This window comes from Hypomesus transpacificus, unplaced genomic scaffold, assembly GCF_021917145.1.
Source record: "Hypomesus transpacificus isolate Combined female unplaced genomic scaffold, fHypTra1 scaffold_149, whole genome shotgun sequence".
Classification (NCBI taxonomy): domain Eukaryota; kingdom Metazoa; phylum Chordata; class Actinopteri; order Osmeriformes; family Osmeridae; genus Hypomesus; species Hypomesus transpacificus.
The window spans coordinates 485,767-506,653 of NW_025813718.1; the positions used below are offsets into that span (position 1 = coordinate 485,767).

The 20,887-nt window shown below is 42.8% G+C and overlaps 1 protein-coding gene across 1 annotated transcript; it reads left to right on the plus strand.

Annotated features, from left to right (window-relative positions):
• The first annotated feature begins 6,646 nt into the window (after window positions 1–6,646).
• On the plus strand, window positions 6,647–12,355 carry galr1a (galanin receptor 1a). Its single transcript, XM_047051361.1, has 3 exons — window positions 6,647–7,596; window positions 7,803–7,868; window positions 10,803–12,355. Exons 1-3 carry the CDS (start codon window positions 6,931–6,933, stop codon window positions 11,118–11,120), a joined length of 1,050 nt encoding a protein of 349 aa, XP_046907317.1. The 5' UTR covers window positions 6,647–6,930; the 3' UTR covers window positions 11,121–12,355.
• The last annotated feature ends 8,532 nt before the right edge of the window (window positions 12,356–20,887 follow it).

The following is a 20,887-nucleotide window of genomic DNA, read 5'->3' on the forward strand; positions in this document are numbered from 1 at the left end:
TGTAGCTACTCCGCGAAGAAAAGTCTGCTGAGCACGCCAGTGCACGCAGCCTCTCGTTATCGTAACATAATCTGTCACGAGATTACTCTGAATAAATAGGCTTTTGAAAGTTACAATGGTCCTGTAGTAATTTGTGTATTATTGTATTACTATTATTATGTTTTACAGTAAAAGTGAGTGTCTATAGTAAATTAGTCACCTAGCCCTATCTGCATGCTGGCATTCATAATATTGTAATTTGGTGTAGAGAATTATTTTGTGCCTTTCAATCTTGATTTCATTTTCAACAGTGTTAGTTGCACAATGTAGCCTACATGTTATGGATTCACAACCGGTCACAACACAACCAATGTCAATTTAACACCAGAGACAGAAGGTTGTGTGTGTCTCAGACATATACTGTACACCTGTAAGTGTCTGCATTTGTGTATGTGTATGTATTCAACCTCGCGCAACATCTCCTCTGTGGTTATCATATATTTATTGATTGACTATTTCACCCTGGACCAGAATGCTGCTGCTTCCCCCGTTGACCACTGTGGTCCACTGTTTACCAATCTCTGCTATCTTGTTCTGCTTGTTTACACTGGTTAACTGTCTGCTCCTGGCCACCCAAAGTGTACGAGGGCCCCTTAGCACTGGTATTACTTCTGGCGGATTTATATAGCGCATCTGGACTGACGTCTTTTAATTCATTTTTAGGATGTGCAGCCAAGTCAATTAAATTGTTAACTTGGGACTGTTCTTATCAGGAATTCAATTTGTTCAAGGACTGTTGAACAACAGACGGGTAAATGAGACAAGCATCCTTGAAAGTATTTCTTTCATCGTTCCCCATTATTGTTCTATTTTTTTCATTGTCGTTCTTTTATTTTAGTTGCTATGTTGCCCTGAGGAAAGATAAGATGTAAATGCCAAGTACCATTAGCTACATCTAAATCTAGTTATTATACTGCACTTAAGGGATAAAAGTGTTGTGAATGTGTTTACAATTTTTTCCCTCAATACAACCTCAAAGGCGTTAATGCATGGATTTGACTCAAGCCAGTATTGAATTTGATCAGTCTTTGGGCATCACATTGGAGTAGAGCCAAACAGACCTTCTTCCAAAAGACTGGCCACTGAGCAGAGGCTGTTCTATACACATCTTACTGGGGGGCCAAGGTGGGGCCAGTGTTTAATCAGAGGGGCACATAAAAAAACAGTGTTTGGATGTTACTCTAATTACTCTGTGAACACTGAATCACCTTAGTTCCACAATTGGTGCTAGCGCATAACATTGTAATAATAATAACTTGATCAATTTATTTCATTTTCATTTTGATGTTCAGTCAGCTCCTCCGCGTCGAGAGGAGCCAGCTGAGATGGCTCGGGCATCTGATAAGGATGCCTCCTGGACGCCACCCCGATGAGGTGTTCTGGGCACGTCCCACTGGGAAGAGGCCCCGGGGAAGACCCAGGACACGCTGGAGGGACTATGTCTCTCGGCTGGCCTGGGAACGCCTCGGGGTCCCCCAGGAAGAGCTGGTGGAAGTGGCCGGGGAGAGGGAAGCCTGGGCCTCCCTGCTTAGGTCGCTGCCCCCGCGACCCGACCCCCGGACAAACGGTAGATGACGGACGGACGGATATTCAGTCAGCTCAGGGGGGGCCACAGAGGGGGCCAGGGACATTTTTATAGGGCCTCTAGGCCCTGTAGGCCCCTGTGTAGAACCACCACTGCCACTGAGTCACAGCATCATAAAGTGAGCAGCGTTAAGTTAAACTCACCAACCCTCAACTCCAAGGCCCCTTCAACTGTGTTTGAAACGAAACACATTTACATTTCAATTATAGTTTGTGATTTTGCCTTGCCTAAAGCTAAATTGGTATTTACAACTATGACTACATTGAGTTATATTTAGGCCTAGGCTACTCAGTCAATGCAACAGATACAATCTTGATGATTGTGTTTGGAAGTGTTCCAACTTGTTTTCAAGTAAACAATAATGGAATTATCTTACATTTATTCCCACAATATATCTTTTGTAATACTGTACATGTTTAACAACGTAAATGTTTACCAGTGTCAATCAATAAATTGGTACATCATAACACATGTCTCTGTTTAACCCTTGTGTTGTCTTAGATGTCAAAAATGACCCGTCACTATGTTTATCAGCAGAGAAAACCCCATAAATGTTATTTTGTTTACCTGAAAATTAGAGACCATTCCTAGAATGACCCCAACATTAGAAAAAGTCAAACATTGTCTTTGTTCACATTTCCATGAACCCTGTACACCACTAGATTACAAAGATTGTCTTAGGGGTCTTATTTTTGACCCGGCAGTTATAAAACCATTATACACACCACAAAAACAACTAAGAAACACACACACACACACATACACACACACATACACACACACATACACACTCACACATACACACACACATACACACACACATACACACACACACATACTCACACACATACACTCACACATACACTCACACACATACACACACACATACACTCACACATACACTCACACACATACACACACACATACACACACACACATACACTCACACATACACTCACACATACACTCACACACATACACACACACACATACACTCACACATACACACACACATACACACACACACATACACACACACATACACTCACACATACACTCACACACATACACACACACACACATACAATAAGATAATTATATCATTTGTGCTACTGATTGAACTCAGACAAAGCTAAAACGTCCGTGTGCAGGTGTAGCATCTCCCCTCCACGATCCCATACATAACTCAAGTTCACAGACTAAATAAAAACAATTTCAGACTAAATAAAAATGTCTTCAAAGCATTGTTTACTAATGGGGAATGCAGTCAGAGGCTACAAAGGTCCTGCAAATGACAGCACCCCCAGTATTTTTTGCTGAAGCCATGACTGCATATTTCAGTGCCGAACAAGGTTAGGGTCTCCGCTCTCAGATCTACAGGTTGCAGATCTGATATTTTCAGATGTCCAGAAGGAACAAGAGAACAATGATTTAGAAGAGGAGGTATCTGAAAAAGAAGATGGGGAATAATACCACCCAGAGCATGATGCAATAATACACCTCTACTTTAGTAAAGAAAACAGTTATGGTTTTATAGGTCTGTTGTAATAAACAGACCTACAAACTGTTGTAATAGTTATTATAGGTCTGTTGTAATAAAAACGAATGGTTGTCCACTGATTAAATCCAGTCTTTCTGCAATGTGATGAAGTAAAACCCACATATTCACAAATGTTGTGATAAAGTACTGGTTGTTTCTTCATGCAAAATAGATTAGGATTTAAAAATTCAATTAAGCTGCTTTATTTTAGGGGTTTGGTAGGTCATTTTTTACCCCAAGGGGAGTGTACAGAATGTTTACATTTACATGTATTTATTTACATTTACATTTATTCATTTAGCAGACGCTTTTATCCAAAGCGACTTCCAAGAGAGAGCTTTACAAAGTGCATAGGTCACTGATAATAATCAGAATGTTAAGACAACACGAAGGTTAAGTGAAATCTGTTTTCAGCATGCAGTTTGGACAAGGGCTGGTTGTCATGGAGATGTGTTGGCCACCAAACCATAATTATAGCCTACTTTCAGAAATATCTAACGGTTCATCTGAAAGCACATATTGTTCTGATGATCCACAAACTAGATCCCTGCATACCTCACGCAAGAAATATAAATCTTATTTCTCCGCTGACCTCTATGTTTCTTGTAAAGTAGGATTACATTTGCATTACAGTTACGTCCTTCTAGTCTGTGTTACCTCCTGACTTGTTAGAAGGCTTTGGCAGCAATTAACGTTTTCTCATTACCCATAACGACATCGAAATACAATTACTCTGATTGGATATTTAAATTCATATCAAGGTGTTTTCCACTTAGACAGCCGGAAGTTGAGCGATTATTTTTGAGTTGTGCCTACTTGTGCCCTCAGTGTGTTTTTCCATCCTATTTCTATGGATCAGATGCAGGTCGCCGAACAGAGCCAGTGTCCCCGCTCAGACAGAGATGGATAACATGGTTATCCAGCAGCTCTGATGTCTGCTCGCTGCTAATCAACTAGAGTGGGGTTAGGCTCGGGGCCCGGGGGACATCGTCACAGCAGGAGCCTTCTCCAAGTAGCACAACAACCACCCTGGGGAGTTCAAAAAGAATCCGTTTCATTGGTGTGTCTATGTCTTCGGAAATTCAGAAAGTTGGGACGATTGGTATGGGACGTGTATACACCACGGTGGTTTTAACTTTAGAGTAGGCTAATTACTCAGTGGAATATCTGATCGACAATTTGGCTGTCTGACTGTTAACCACACACAGGTAGATCGGCCCTATGACAAGATTGGAGGGAGAGAGAGAGAGAGAGAGAGAGAGAGAGAGAGAGAGAGAGAGAGAGAGAGAGAGAGAGAGAGAGAGAGAGAGACAGAGAGAGACAGAGAGAGAGAGAAAGAGAGAGAGGAGTCGAAAAACACAGAGGTGGAATTGACAACAGGGAAACCAAAGACTCAGACAATAATTACTTATTCATTAGCATATAATCAATGTCAGCTTTATTTGCATTTAGCTCTAAAAAGACGACACTAATAACTCCCTCCGAATCTCGTCAATATTGAACAGCCCCATCTAGTGGTAGGGGATCGTTCTGAGATTTGCGGGCCGATTGTAAACAGCAGCAAATGGCCTGTGAGGCAGTTCTCCCCCTGTGTTCAGATTGAATAATGATTCTCTGTGGCTGAATGCGTGAGAATGAATGATTCATCACCCTGTCCCTAAGTAACAGGACATACCATTGGGAACAAACGTAACAAACGTACACATTAGTGATTGAAATTTCTATCTATGATAGAATACATGATTTTGTTTCTTGACACTTTTATTTGTTTGTTAATCTCTGAGCATATTGTGCCTTGTTTTCCCTTATCATCCCTTATTTCTCTATAGTGTTCCTCCATACCAAACCAAATTACATTCAACCAATACAGTGACATTTGGAAAAACAAACAGACATTTTGATTAATGACACCCAATCAGATTATGCTTATATTGATGTCCACTTCAGTGTTTGTTCATTCCATGGCGTGCCTTCGTGTGCATGCTGTGTGTGCTGCTATGTGACAATGATGTGTATTGTGTGTCTTGCCCATATGTATTGATTTACCTCCTGTCTGTGTGCACATTTCTTGGAGCGATGTGTGTGATGTCTACGTGCGATATTTATTGATATGAGTAATGCCTGTGTGTGTGTGGATGTGAGAGAAAGCTTGTCGTCGTGCAAAGTTGGTTGCACTACAGAGTGCGTCTGCATGTCTATCTGCATGTGTGTGTTCTGCGACTGTTTTGAAGCGCACTATTTTCTACCCTATCACTGTCATTGACACATTGACATGGAATGCGATTATGCTGGCTGTGTTCAACATGATCCGTCTGCTGACCCTGCCGTGAGTCCCTCCACCCTGACCCCCTTACTCTCCTCGTAATTGCGTCCCAGTTGCCATGGTGCCTGGGATGTTGGTCTGTGAACCCACTGCTGTTTCATTTTCCAATGCAGCTGAGCCCAGCCTGAACATAACGGCAAAATATGTCTGAGGTGATGCCTGTCAATATATTTGATGGACAAACAAGTGCTTTTGACAGACATGATTTGAAGCACAAAAAAACAGACTTGTGCCATGTCTGATCCCTAAATCCCAATCATCTAGACCATTGTGATGAAGAGGTAAACACTGTGATTGTCGGTCACTCCTTGTTTCAAATGTCAAAATATCATACTAGAGATGCAATATTGCTTTTGCGGAATGTGCTCAAACATGCAATATTTCTTTAGAATTATATGAGGAGTTATGTATTTTATGGTAATCAAAATAGGGACATTAAGTACATGTCACAATGTCGCAGTGTGTGTGCCTGAACTGTGGGTTTTAGTTTATCTGTGATGGTCAACTCCTATTCGTGTCTTCATTTAATGCAAATAAATATTCATCTAATGTGGTTGTCAGGCCGCAACATTTCAGAAAACAGAGGACCAAAACGATTCGGACGAGCTGACACAAATTGAAAATCAAGATGACTAAACTGCAGATCTGGAGTTTTTGTTCCTGATCAAGAACAACAGCACAAGACATGCACTCATCCACAGGAGCGGCAATTAAGACCTGATTAACTCAGTTAACCGTTACTCTTCAACAACGGCAGAGGGTATAGGCAATACACAATGCCACATGGCTCCACTGATTAAGAGTTTGTTCAATCCAGGTTATTAGCAATACAGCCATAGGCTACAGAATGTTTTATACATTTAATTTGAACCACATCTTCCAACCATATAGGATATAGCATATAGTAGCCACATCCTATACCTACTGTCCTAGCGGAGAACTGAAACCTGCTTGATACAAAAGTTCCAACATTGGTTTCAAGCTATTCTTTTACGATCACTGGGGAAAAATCGATGAAAAAAGTTATATGGGTGGTACTATTCCGCTGACGTACAACTTTAGCCCAACCCCTTATATTTTTTGGAGGTAATCGGAGCGAGGGCGGTATTTGCGCTTAGAGAAAGACAGAGCACCAGTGAAGACGCATCAAGTGCGCATTGGAGAGCTGAGGTGTCCAGAACGCACGCAGGATGAACAGATGACTTGCTGCACACTGTGAAAAAAACTATATATTTCTTAATTGTAGAGTATTTGTTATTACAGGTAGATTGCCTTATAATTGTCCTGGAAGCCTTACCAGTATCACATTTTACCCTGCTAATCAGTCATATTTGATTGTGTTGGGAAGCATTAGTCGTTGAAGCCTAAGTGCCATGCCTGTATGCGTCCTGGACTTTTTATTTAGTTTATCTGGCAAAAAGTGTCTCGACAGTAGACAGCGCGATGAACTTTAGTTGCAACTCTAGTGACGACCGGTGGATTCCATGGAACGGAACGGACTACGACGATGCCACCAACAAACTACTTGGGATCGGCACAGATAACTTCATCACACTCCTAGTGTTCGGACTTATCTTTACTCTGGGTGTGCTGGGAAACTCTATGGTGATCACGGTGCTGGCCCGGAGCAAGCCTGGTAAACCGCGGAGCACCACAAACATTTTCATCCTCAATCTCAGCATCGCTGACTTGTCCTACCTGCTTTTCTGTATCCCTTTCCAGTCAACCATTTATATGATGCCAACTTGGGTGCTGGGCGCGTTCATTTGCAAGTTCATCCATTATTTCTTTACCGTGTCTATGTTAGTGAGTATTTTTACTCTTTCCGCGATGTCTGTGGACCGTTACATTGCCATTGTCCACTCGAGAAAGTCGTCGTCGATCCGAGTAGCAAAGCACGCTTTTATCGGAGTGGTGATCATCTGGATATTTTCCCTGGCAATGGCTGCGCCAGTCATGTACTATCAGAACATATTTAAAAGAGGCGAGAATCACACATATTGTTGGGAAGTGTGGCCGGATCAAATTCAGAAAAAAGTCTATGTTGTTTGCACATTTGTTTTTGGCTATGTATTACCCCTTCTACTCATTTCGTTCTGTTACGCAAAGGTAAGTTAACTGAATTATCTAGTCCCACTTTTCCCTGAAATCGGTACAGAAAATATAATTTTATAAAATATAAGAGAAAATTGTGCGAAATATGTTTGCAGTATTACTGACTTATTGACCATGGCATGCTGTGGTCATATCAGTAGTTTTTGCTTTTGTAATCTTTATATTTCCTTTTTTTAATGGTTTGCTTTTTATGTTAACAGGTTTTAAATCACTTGCACAAAAAACTTAGAAACATGTCAAAAAAATCTGAAGCATCAAAGAAGAAGGTAAGCGTGAATGTCCTCCCATTTTCACAATTCAGATGATGTTCACACATCAAATTTGAAAGTATAACACTTGTTCATTTGACTGGTGAGTGTATAGGTCCACTCTCATCATCGTGAACACTGCCTGTGTAAAATTAACACTTTGAAAAAAGCTGGGTATGAGTACGGTATCATCACCAGGTCCAGATGCTACTGGAATTTTCATGACGTTCTGTTAAAGTTCTGCTTGGTTCTGATCTGTGATGCTCTGTTCTGGTGTGCTTTGTTATATTTGGTTCCGCCATGCTGTTCTCTTCTCTTTGTTCTGCTTAGCTCTGTCTTTAGTGTGCTCTGCTCTACATTGGTCTCTGCTCTGCTCTGGTCTCTGCTCTACACTTGGATCTTCTGCTCTACAACGGTCTCATCTTCTCTGCTCTGCTCTATCACGACATCCTTCCCTGGCAGCTTAATTCTACAAAACCCAATGCGTCTTTTTAAAACTTCCAATTCTGTAAAATGCGATCAATCGGGTCTATCTTCATTGGACTTGGCAGGTTTTCATGGCTAGGGTACAATACAGAGAAGAAAGGCAGCAATATGTGAACCCGCACGAGTGTTGTTTGCAAGCACTACCCTTTTGCCCTTCAGCAGGTCTAGGAAGAGCTTAACCCTATGATGGGAAAGGAGATCCCATTATCTCATCAGTTGCGTAAAAGAAGGAAGTGGTGCCGTGGAAACATTTGCATATTAAACTGTCACCAACAATGACATCCAAATCAGTCAAATGACTACAGGAAACTGTGGCTATTTGTCACTGGTCAATCCAAATAGATGTTCAAATAAATGAATTGTTTTCAAGTTAATTGGCTAGTAGGTCTGGTCTTAGCCTGGCCAGACGCATCCGTCTCGACACTGTGGCACACGCCCTGTGAAACGTATATTCGGAGACAGCTGGGACAACACGGCTGCTATCACTGCTTCCCTGAAAAACACCTCTATCTGCCTTAGACACACACCCCATGGCAGCTGTGTGTTATACAGTACAGAGGCATGAGGGACAGCTAGCATGTGAAAAACCAGCACCTCTATGCCTCTAACAAGCCCCGTGACCCTGGTTAACTAGTGGAAGAGCGAGCAAAACCCTTCTACTACAACCTACCTCCCACCTGAGGATTAATAAGGAATACCACTTGGTAATCCTCACTGGTGGAAAGAGGTTGTTTCCTATTTATGTTATTCAAACCTAGCCTCAACATTCACTCTCTGAGGACTGATTCATATTGATTCCTATACTGCAAGCCCTTCCTCCAATTAAAGCTCTGATTTAAGGTTCTCAAACGTAAATCAAATACAATTTCATATGCAAGCAGATTTTTTCCCTGAAAAAGATCGGAATGCAGTTAGGGAGAGAAAGTGACCTAAGGAGCGGCTAATGGTTTTATTTTTGACTAGCATAATGCTTTGCCATTGTATGAAAGACGCGCCCAGCTCAGTTAAACTCTCATTTAAAGCAGGCAGCCAGGCGTTACACGTTTTAAGCAACTTTCCTCTGCCATTTACATGGAGGGATGACTGTGTGTGGGGATGGAGGGTAAGGGCAAGACCACAATACGGTTCTCCCCAACACAGGGCCCCGTCTCTGGAGAGCAGGTCAGTTTCCTGCCCAAATTTAACTAGCGATGACACCTTTTGAAATGGGATCCAGATTAAATATACTGCATTGCCCGGGTGTGTTTCTCTGTGTGTGAGCTTCTGTGGACAGGGGTATGCGGAGGGTATTACAAAAATCTAAATGAAAATATACAAAAGCCCTGTAGATCATGAAGAGAAAGATAATGCTGGCTACAGTTGCAAAAAATAGACAGACTTGATCTGACGACACTTAAACAGCCTGTCTCATCTTATCTGATCTTCCCCCTGATGGGGAATTGCTCCTCAGTCCACACCCATCACCAAAGCCTGACCTCTTGAAAACCAGACTCATCATAAGTCCACACACAATCTAGGCCCAATCTCTGTCCTTGGAAGCATAATCAACAGTTAATCGGAAAAGCCAAATACTTTAGGGAATAAAGTGGTGGTGTGGTGTGAATCTTAATAGCAGACCATAAAAGACATAACTGTAAGTTTTGCTGAAGTCTTGGTGTCATGTTTGACAGTTGAAAATGAATAATTTATAACATGAACGTTTGAGAAGACGGATGGAGTTATATCAGTTCTGTGTTAGAAGGTGAGAAAGGGCTGAAAAGATAGTCGTGGATGGTTTTATTTGTTCTGTTCTTGCCCTCTAAAAACAATATAGAGAATATTACCCACGTTGCTCTCCTGTGTGGTGTAGATTTCAGTTTTATTTATTTGACTCATCTCACTGTCATCTCCCTTGATAGTCTTGCTCCTCCCTTTAACCTAAAGGTGGGTCGCAGGGCAAGCAAACATGTCTAATCACCTCAAGCCCACTCCCCATTCCTCCTTATTGTGTTCTCACCCCATCAGATCTCTCCCACATAGCGTGCTAATTATTTAACACAGCGGTACATCAATGTGCTTCCCCATAATGGAGACTAGAGGCACAGCTGGCCAGCGAGCATGAAATTGACATTTCCAGGAACAGACTGCAACTTGTAACAAGTTGTGGAAAAATAGATAACAGCATCTTGCCCTCCTCCTAGGGCAGAGATGGCAGAGATGGCAGAAGTGAAGACAGGACATGTCGGATTATTTTTGCATTACAATGAAATTACATTACATGAAAGGTTATAAGGTTCATCATGATGATATGTCGGCGACAGTGGATGAGTAGAATCATCTGGAGACTGGATGTATCTTCAATCCCCTCTGCAGTAAAGGATCCTCTTCTGTATCCCAGTGTTAGGCTCTACTTCCTGATACTCTCTGTCTTTTCAGAACTCCTACCCAGATGACGATCTTTCTCCTTGTCTCTTGCTTCCTCTCCAGACAGCTCAGACGGTGCTGGTGGTGGTGGTGGTGTTCTGTCTCTCCTGGCTCCCCCACCATGTGGTGCATCTCTGGGTCGAGTTTGGCTCCTTCCCCCTGAACCAGGCCTCCTTCGTCCTGCGAGTGGCGGCCCACTGCCTGGCCTACAGCAACTCCTCCGTCAACCCCGTCATCTACGCTTTCCTGTCCGAGAATTTCCGAAAGGCCTACAAGCAGGTGTTCCGCTGTCAGATCACTGGAGATTCTCCACTTGACAATATCAAGGAGGCCCGCAGCAAGGCGGACACACCGCCCTCCACTAACTGCACCAATGTCTGATGTGAACGCCGGCTCTGGTTGTTCCAGAAGGACCAATTGGTCCTAAACTGCATTCTAACACCGTGGAATTTTTTCATGCCTCTTCTACCATACACAAGGAGCAGTGTGAGGGTGGGTGTGTACTGTCATTTACACAGAAAGCTGTTTAGAGTCAGGTGGCTGAGCGGTTAGGGTATCGGGCTAGTAATCTGATGGTTGCCAGGTCAATTTCAGTTCGATCTATTTTGACAATGTGTCCTTGGGCAAGGCACTTCACCCTACTTGCCTCATGGAGAATGTCCCTGTACTTACTGTAAGTCGCTCTGGATAAGGGTATCTGCTTGTGAGAGGAGTAGAGATGGGTGCAGTGTTCAGATGTGTAAAGCACTGGACAAACACAGTTGTGTTTGATTGGAGTAGTTATTGACACATATTTGCTATTAGGATCTAATGAGCATGAACATATGGTTTATGTTGGAGTGTGTTGTGTTAATGTGTTGAGGTGGATGTGTTGAGGTTGGATGTGTTGGGGTAGATGTGTTGAGGTTGGATGTGTTGGGGTGGATGTGTTGAGGTTGGATGTGTTAAGTTGGATGTGTTGGGGTTGATGTGTTTAGGTTGGATGCACTGGAGTGGATGTGTTGAGGCTGGTTGTGTTTGCATGAATGTGTTTGGGTGGATGTGTTGAAGTTGGATGTGTTAGGGTGGACGTGTTGAGGTTGGATGCGTTGGGGTGGATTTGTTGAGGTTGGATGCGTTGGGATGGATGTGTTGAGGTTGGATGCATTGGGGTGGGTAGCTACATTCATACCAGAAATTACATGACCCCAGCCTCAACACACTGGACAGTGTAACATGAAAACCACACATGTATCTGTCTACTTCTCTATTACAGTGTCAGTTCATTATAAATTCTTCGGAACTCACCTCATGTTTCTCGTATTGTACTATTGTATGGAAATGACAAGTTAACTAAAAAAATTATTCTACTTACAGTATAGGAATTAAATGTAAGCATAAATGTTAGATCAGTGACATTTGATGTGTTTTGTGTTTAGCTTTTTTTTATTTGCTGGTTATGACAAAGAAATCAAATGAAAATCATATGCTAGATATTGAGAAATTCATAGGCTTGAGTTTCTGAAAATCCGCATGATTTAATATTCCCTTGGAAATGCAATCTGTATAAAAAAATACAAACATTTTTGTTGTTATTGAAAGTGTTTTTCTCTCCACAGGTGACTGTCAAAGAAGCTCTGTGTGTGTGTGTGTGTGTGTGTGTGTGGGGGGGGGGGGGCACACTTAAAATATATTCCAAACTATATGTACAAACCTTACTGTAATAGAAAATTAACAGCTTGTCATACACTTTGAGCATTTTAAGAAAAAAAGTGTTAAAATGATAAATGAATGTGCACTTCGTAAAGGGAAGTCACTTTCATTTGTTTAAGAAATGGACTGGGGATGCTCACCTAGGCTCTTCAATATGTTGATGGCTGTAACTTTCTCTTGACTATTTTCAAATAATAATCTTGAATCTTAGCAGTCTTGTTACCAAAAGCTTTTCATGGATGTAAAAATACTGCATTGTTTTCACAAAAGGTTTTGTGATTTGCTTTTGCCTTATGGTCCTAAAACTTGTGTATCAAATTGTCTTGTTATGTTCAACTACAGCAGAATAAAATAAAGGTTTTTAATAATGAGGTTGATGTACCATGTGCATCAGATTAAGGAGCTCAAATGCCATGGATTGCAAAACACGTTTGTTGAAAGTTTTCATTCCTTTGAGGTATTTATGCTGTTGAGATGCTGGAATCCAGAATGTGTCTATCCAAATTCTCACCAGACAATGGTTAACATCATATATTGCACGGTATGTTACTCGAAGCAAACCTACAGGACATGGATTATTTCGAGCTGTTTTTGATACAGCCCACACAATGTCTGTTTTTCTACATTGTGATCTTAAAGTAGCCTTACAGACTTAAGACTTAAAGTAATGTTTCTGTCCGTCCTGTGTTTTTTAAGATGTATTCTTGCCACTGTTAGTGTGCTTGAAGATGTACTGCTTCAACTGTAAATTACATCTACTGCATCTATTGTGTGAAGCCTTAAGTATTTTTGTCACTCCACTCTTCATATTCTAATTCTGTATGATTTTGAGGAACTGTCAAATCTTTCTGAAAAGCATTTTCACTGATTATTCTGAAAGAAATATATATATTTCATTGAAACCTGATGCTTTATTTGTTCCTTAATATCAACAGTAAATAGTTTTGCATTTTGTGGCAAGCAAAATCAAAAATTTCATAAAAAGGAATGATCATAAAATAATAACCTACATCATTTCTTTAATGATCGTAATCGACTGTGGAAGAAGAAATGGACAGAGCGTCTTTCTTGAAGTATTCATGCTGGCTGATCATTTGTTTGTTCCCACCTCTCTAGTTGAAAGAAAAATAAAATATTATTTCCCAGCATGCCTCATTATTGAATTGTAGGGGTGAAATGGTCCAACAGCCCAACATGTCTCATCAACCTCCTCATGTCACACTTGAGGCTTGTTGAAGGACTATTTCTGCTTCTGGACAATGGTGGGTAGAATAAACTGTGGGTGGCTTTTGCTGTTTCCTGTGTCATGTAATTGCCACAGCAACCATTTACAAGACAGCAGTGGCCCATTAAATAATATGAAAAGGATATCGCTCTAGTCACTTTTTCATCTCCTCGTTGCACGCTGGGATGTGTCTCCCAGGTCAACAGAAGGAGTAGTCCAAGCGTCTTGTCTTGGCAAGGCACTTCAAGGCAGAAAGGAGACAAGCTCTCACACTGCCCATCAGAGAACACAAAGGTTAAAGGTTGTCTAAATTAGGCAGTGTGCATCTACACAGGGTCTCTGATATACCACCTCCTTAACTTTTTTGTCCCAGACACACACACACACACTAACACACACACACGCTATCACACAGACAAATGCACACACTCACATGCACCTACCTCCTGCATGCCAACTGGGTGGAGGGCTGGACTCTCCCACGTTCCTGCCATGAAAACATGTCAGAAAAGCGGCTCACCACTTTTATTGAGACAAATACCCAGGGGGATGCGGTCATTAGTCACAAGTCTGTCCGGGGAGACAACACACAGCAGGAGCACGGTGGCGAGCAGAGCAACAGTCAACACGGGGGGAGTCGTAGTCAGTCATCCCACAGATGACTGATGCCTGCTTTACGACCCTGAACACAGACTGTCCCGTGGCTCCGCATCTGGAACAGAGAAGCGCTGTCCGGGGAGCTGAGATCTATGTGTTGTCATAGGACTGGGACGTCGTAAATTACCACAGCAATTTGTGTATCCAGGAAGATTCCTATCTCCCTCCAGAAGCGCAGCGTGTATGTCTACTCGACATCTATGTCTCAGGCCTGCAGATGAACTGGGCCTTTATCTATGAACCCTGCAGGCCTACCCCTGTTGCGCAATAAGATGGATTTGATAATGTAGTAGCACATGAAAAGGGAGTCAGATGGCTGAGCGGTGAGGGAGTCGGGCTAGTAATCAGAAGGTTACCGGATCGATTCCCCGCCGGGTCAAATGATGTTGTGTCCTTGGGCAAGGCACTTCACCCTACTTGCCTCGGGGAGAATGTCCCTGTACTTACTGTAAGTCGCTCTGGATAAGAGCGTCTGCTAAATGACTAAATGTAAAATGTAATGTAAAATGTAAATTCGAGGGGTTATTTTGCTTCTAGTAACTGCCTGTATCAAAGCCCTACTCTTGGGGTCAGCGTGAACGTTCTGGTTCCTTGCCCCGGCAAAACCTAGCAGCAGAGTACCAATTACCTTGGCAATGCCCGTGTTCCCAGAATGGCAATTATGTTGCCAGCAGGGTCTCCCCCTGCGGCAGCACGTGGCCCTCCTCTCGTGGCACAAACAGGCACACGCTCCCAGACTCCCACGGAAAGACCCGGAGGACGGAGGAGTGATAGCACTTCTCCTGAGAAAAGTCTGCATGTGGTGTTGTTCAATGTTTTGCTGCTCGTGTTTAAAATGTCATTTTTCATGCCAACAGCAGAGAGGTTGTTTGCCATGTCAGGAGAATTGTATTATGTGGAATGACCTTCGAATGAGCTACGATGCGCATCATAAATGATTCACTCTGACGGGATGTCATTATTCATGTTTTTTGTATAGTATTTATGTTTACCATTTACATATATTCAGTTAGCCATCACTTTTATCCAAAGCAATCTACAAATAGTGGTAACACATTAGTGCCAGGTGCTTGTAAAAACCATTAGAGTGAATAGATAACAAGGCCTTAGTGCATTTGTAATTCAAATTATTACCTATTAACTAATGCTTATAACAAGCATCTGGGTATAAAGCGATGCAAGTATAGCAGATAATTAAGGACTTACAACAGTAGCATTGTATGGTACAGGTGGATGTACAGGAGAGTGTCCACTCCTGTCAAGGACAGGTAGAGGTACTATACAGTATCCAGTCCACTCATTTCTTCAAGGCTTTCAAGATCCAGATGCTCTACAGCAAATCAGATTGTTTATATTCAGGCAAGGCATGGCCACCTAATGCCCCATCTCCAGCCCCCCCCAGGCTCGCATTCCGGTGACACGCGAGTAAGAGAAAGTCTGATTGCCCCTCGAATGCTTTTCTGTTTCAAACTGTTAGGGAGATATAAACAACGACATGGAGTGCTCTTCAAGCAGACATGGGGAATACTAATAGCGTAATTACACCTGTACCACGATGGCAGAGAGGGCAGACAACTGTCCTCGGAGACAGAGCACGTTTGATGTCACGATCATGGCCAGAGGGGAGGAGTGGAGCATAGGGGAGAGGGAAAGGATGTGTCATATGCTCCACTGTGCGGTGCACAATGCCACGATGGCCCTCTGAAAACCCCAACAGAACCAGCTGACACGATGAGGACGAGGGCAGGGGACGGTATGACGCAAAACCTGGTGAGTTGGGACAAGGGTAGACCAGTAGCACACTCCAAACCACAGACAGGAGGCCATTTTTGTTACTTTGTGTTGCAGAGAAACGTCAAGGCTATGCAGCTAAACTAGACTGGAATATCATTTAAAACAATATCATTCTGGAGACCCTCCCTACTGTAAAATGACAAGAGTACCCAAACAAGCTTTGAGACTCAATGGAGTTTATTGTTACGGGATACATTTTTTGGAGTCTGTTTTCGGTTGACAGACAGTGGTACTGTAGAAGTGCTCTGTTGTAGATTATGTTCTTTTGACTGAGATCTTCACCAGGCAACCACAATAAATCCCCCTGCCGTGGTTCAAAGTAAGGAGAGAGTCTTTGAAGACTCAATGAAGAGAAAGGAAGACAACAGAAAGATAGGTCAGTGTTGGAATGCAACTAAATATATATTATTTTCCCAAATCTGAATAGATTTAGTTTGAGTGCTTATGCATTTAGAGTCATTCATCTGTATTGTTTATGTTTTTTGATCTGCTGGGGGTTATTCCAGAAAGCAGGATATGCGAAATAACTGGGAAAATGAACAGGTTATGTTGCATCGTTCAAATTCAGATTACTGGCAGCTTCGGTGGCTCTCTTTGCAAGAATGCAGTTGCTGCAACCTTTGAATGTTCCATTCATCTTCATTACAGTTTCATTTTATACTGTTGCTTCCAGAAACACAATTGCTCAAACTGAACAAAAAGTTATACTTGAGTCAACATAGTCAAGCACTGCTTGATCAGGACATTGCTCAAAGTTGGCTGTTTATTGTTTTCAGAAAAAGGTGATAACATCCAACAAAAGCATGAGGCCGGTTGACCTAATGATCACCATGAAATGACTTACATGCTTACATGAACCTGTAAACATTTGTCCAGAGTGAATAAAACCTATTTCCAATTTCCAATTTCCTAGCTAAATGCCAAACAAGTGCTGTGCAGAGGTACACCAGGAAGCTGTCTGAGCATCAGTATCTGTCAGTACCAGTGATGAATGGTGCTGATCGCTGAGACGTTCAAATTTCTTTTTGTTTCTCTCTCTCTCTCTCTCTCTCTCTCTCTCTCTCTCTCTCTCTCTCTCTCTCTCTCTCTCTCTCTCTCTCTCTCTCTCTCTCTCTCTCTCTCCCTCTCTCTCTCTGTCTCTCTCTCTCTCTCTCTCTCCTCTCTCTCTCTCCCTCTCCTCTCTCTCTCTCTCTCTCTCTCTCTCTCTCTCTCTCTCTCTCTCTCTCTCTCTCTCTCTCTCTATGATTCATCCTCCCCCTCTCCTTCCCTGTGTCTTTTGCTCTTAACGGAATCATGGCACACCAGTGGAGCGATCGCCACGGGGCTCCCTTCCCTCCATCAGATCCCACTCTTTGTTCTCTTTTGTACTCAGACCAGGCACAGCCCCTCCCCCCCTCTCCATCCTCCCCTCTCTCCACAATCAACCCTGGGCACCCTTGGACCATGGCTCATTTGTAAATCAGCAACATCATCCGAGGTTCAGCAGTCATGAAGTGGGTTTGAAAAAAGATATGCTTCTTGTGGCTGTGGCTGTGCTCCGTGTGTTTGTGGCGATCCCTACAAACGTCTTTCCGCCACGGTCCTGTTGGTTCACAGTCAGTAAACATGTCCTTCTCCAGTAGCCCTTCAGTCCTGTTGGTGCAAAGGTCAAAGCTCCACAGCTGACAACAAGGACATACAGATTGATTCAATCACAAGGTAAATTGATATATCTCCATCCCCATAATCAACCTATTGAGCTTCAGATCCATTTCACTTAAAATCATTGGGTTGACATTACAAAGACAATTAATTACTAAAGGCTACAATCTGTGCTGCATGTAGTCACGCTAGCAATATGGGACTCTCAATATCAATCAACTAAACATTTAATTAGATAGAATTCGGCCTTTCCGTACCATTCCACCCCTACCGGCTAATTGAATTACATTTCAATGCTAAAAGCTATGAGTGGAACAGTTGTTTTTTAAGTAGCCTACAATGACCCAGTGTATAAAAAATGTTATTGTCAGTCGTTTTGTTATAGGATTGCAGGTAATTGCAGTTTGTGTATGACATTTAATGATACGGCTGATACTACCTTACAGAGAGAGACAGCTACAGTAAAATGGAAAGACACAGAACAGAGAATGAGAACTTGACAGTCTTGGAGAGATAGTTCTAGAAAGATTCATAAAAGACATGTCCGGTCAAGACACTGTGGCAACCAAGCAAAATCTGTGTGCGCAACATATCACGTAGTCAAGGAACACAGCCAAGAACAGTGTACGCACACGCTTAGGATTCATGCAACAAAAAACAACAACAAAAATCGAAAAAACGAAACCAGGCTCGTCCTCTGGGAGGGAAAGATCTGGAGGTCCTCTTCCATGTTCATTCACACACAGTAAATCTGTCTGCCGGCTCTCACCCCCTCGTCGACCCCCTTTTGTGAGTGGGCGGGAGCTCTGTAAACACTGCTGCCTCGCCAATTAGCTGCTGTGCCCCAGCAAAGTCCCCGCTCCGCTGACTGGCACGCTGGAAGTGAACAAAGACGCTGTCTGTGACGAGTTGCCCTAGCGGTCTGTTCGGCTGTCCAAGGTGCTGACCTGGCTGAGGCTGTGCCTTCGCGTTGGTCAGGGCTCTCCAGGTGAGACAGGCTGACACTTAAGCTGTCTGAGAAGGCGCTGAGGGGAACTGTTGTGTCAAACCGTCGCAACTAGACACACCCCTCACACCATGCACACAACACACACCAAATCACATATACACATGCATAATGGATCGCCTTGCTCCTGAGTAGGAAAACATTGGGGATGAGTTTTGTTCTTTGCTTTGTTCTGCTTCAGGCAACAACATAACAAACGGTCCCGTTTGCAGCCGAAGAGTCATGGAACAGGTCATTCTTAGGAGCCCGTTGTTGTCAAACCTTTTCACGTTTCCATTTTGTTTTGCAGTGTGTCCATTTGTTCATCATTGTGTTCAATTTCAAACTCCAAGCTACCAGTGGACTAGCATCGGAGGATGCAGCGAAGATCGATGGCCTCTGATTCAAGCAGGTGTTTTTTTCCAGAATGCTTTTCTAACAAATCAATTAGACCTGAGCTACATACTTAGGCAGTCAACATCCCTATTCAGCAGTGATATACGTCATCCCTTACAGTAGTCATACATAACACCATGCAGTAGTCCCTACAGAACATATCACTCTGTCTAACTCTCTCTCTCCTTGCTCTGGGCTTGCAAACACTCCTGGACATCTTGCGTACATAAAAGCACATTCCCCACAAGTAGCTTTAATGGCTTTTCATCTCCTTCATGCTCGAGGCATGAAAATACTCTGCATGAAAGCAGGTGTCAGCTGTTGACCTGTTTGATTGCGGTGCCACAGTAAAAAGCTTCCCCATTTCCCAGCCATACTTTCACGTCTCAGTGTTGACATTTCCCCGTCTTAAAGCTGTCATCATGGACAATTACACTTCCTCAGTCACATCTGCAGACATCCCAACCTGCAGAGACGCACGCAATCCAGACGCATTAAGTACCCCCCTCAACCAGCAAGTACCCCCCACGAAATGCTGTCGTGACACGCAATATGCACCTATCTCTAACAGAATTGACCATTTCACAGTCTCTCGCTCGCTAGAAATACAAAATCCCCGATTTCCGGGAGATTGTATAGCATTTGCGGGCGTCAGGGAGCCGCTATTGAAATGCGGGAGACTCCCGGACCTTCCGGGACACTTGGGATGTCTGCATCTGCTGTCGAGCTTGTGGCATTCACAGCCATCTCGATAGCCAAGTCTGGAAGAATCTGCCTCTCGCTCTCTCTCTGCGTTTCGCTGTCTCTCTGCCTTTTGCTCTCTCTCTCTCTCTTTCTCTCTCTCTCTCTCTCTCTCTCTCTCTCTCTCTCTCTCTCTCTCTCTCTCTCTCTTTCACTCTCTCTCTCTCTTTCACTCTCTCTCTCTCTCTCTCTTTCACTCACTCTTTCTCTCTGTCTTTCACTCACTCACTCACTCACTCACTCACTCACTCACTCACTCACTCACTCACTCACTCACTCTCTATCTCTTTCTCTCCCTTCTGAATGTATGTAGGCATTGTATACAGTATGAGAATATATGAATATAGCCCAATATATAATATATATATATATATATTATATATTGATACAATATTTAGGCCTACTGTTCAAAATTAATTAAATCAGTACATTAATTTAATTTGCAACGAGGCTTGATGATTGCTGGAGGCCCAGGGTTGTGTCCACCGGACAGATGCAGGCGGAAACTGACTGGGTCACAGCAGCATATTTCTGATTAAAGTGTGGACCATGTGGAGGAACAACATCTCCATGTCCCGTTTCAGAGATAGCAAGTATAGACAACTGGGTGGTTGAGGAGGAGGAGGAGGAAGAATAAGAGGTGGAGGAGGAACTGGAGATGGAGAGACTGCAGATGGTTGTGTGACTCAACACAGAGTGTCTTTGCTCTGCAGTCACATGCTTTATCAAGTCACATGCTTTATCAGAGCACAGAATGTATTTCTATTTGCGGTAAACACCATGGATGACTGAACTGAAGTTAGGTTTTAAATGCTTTCAAGTTACATTCATTGTTTCCACTCTGAGTGGTTTATGAGGACACAGACTGAGAAGAGTAACTTTTGGGAACTAAGGATTAACTTTTGGGTACTTTTTGACATTCATTGTACATCTGTGATTGACACAGGTTTCATGTGAAAAACGCATTGCAAGCTCTCTTTTCACTTTTTGATCTGTTTTTATACTTGAAGTTTGTTC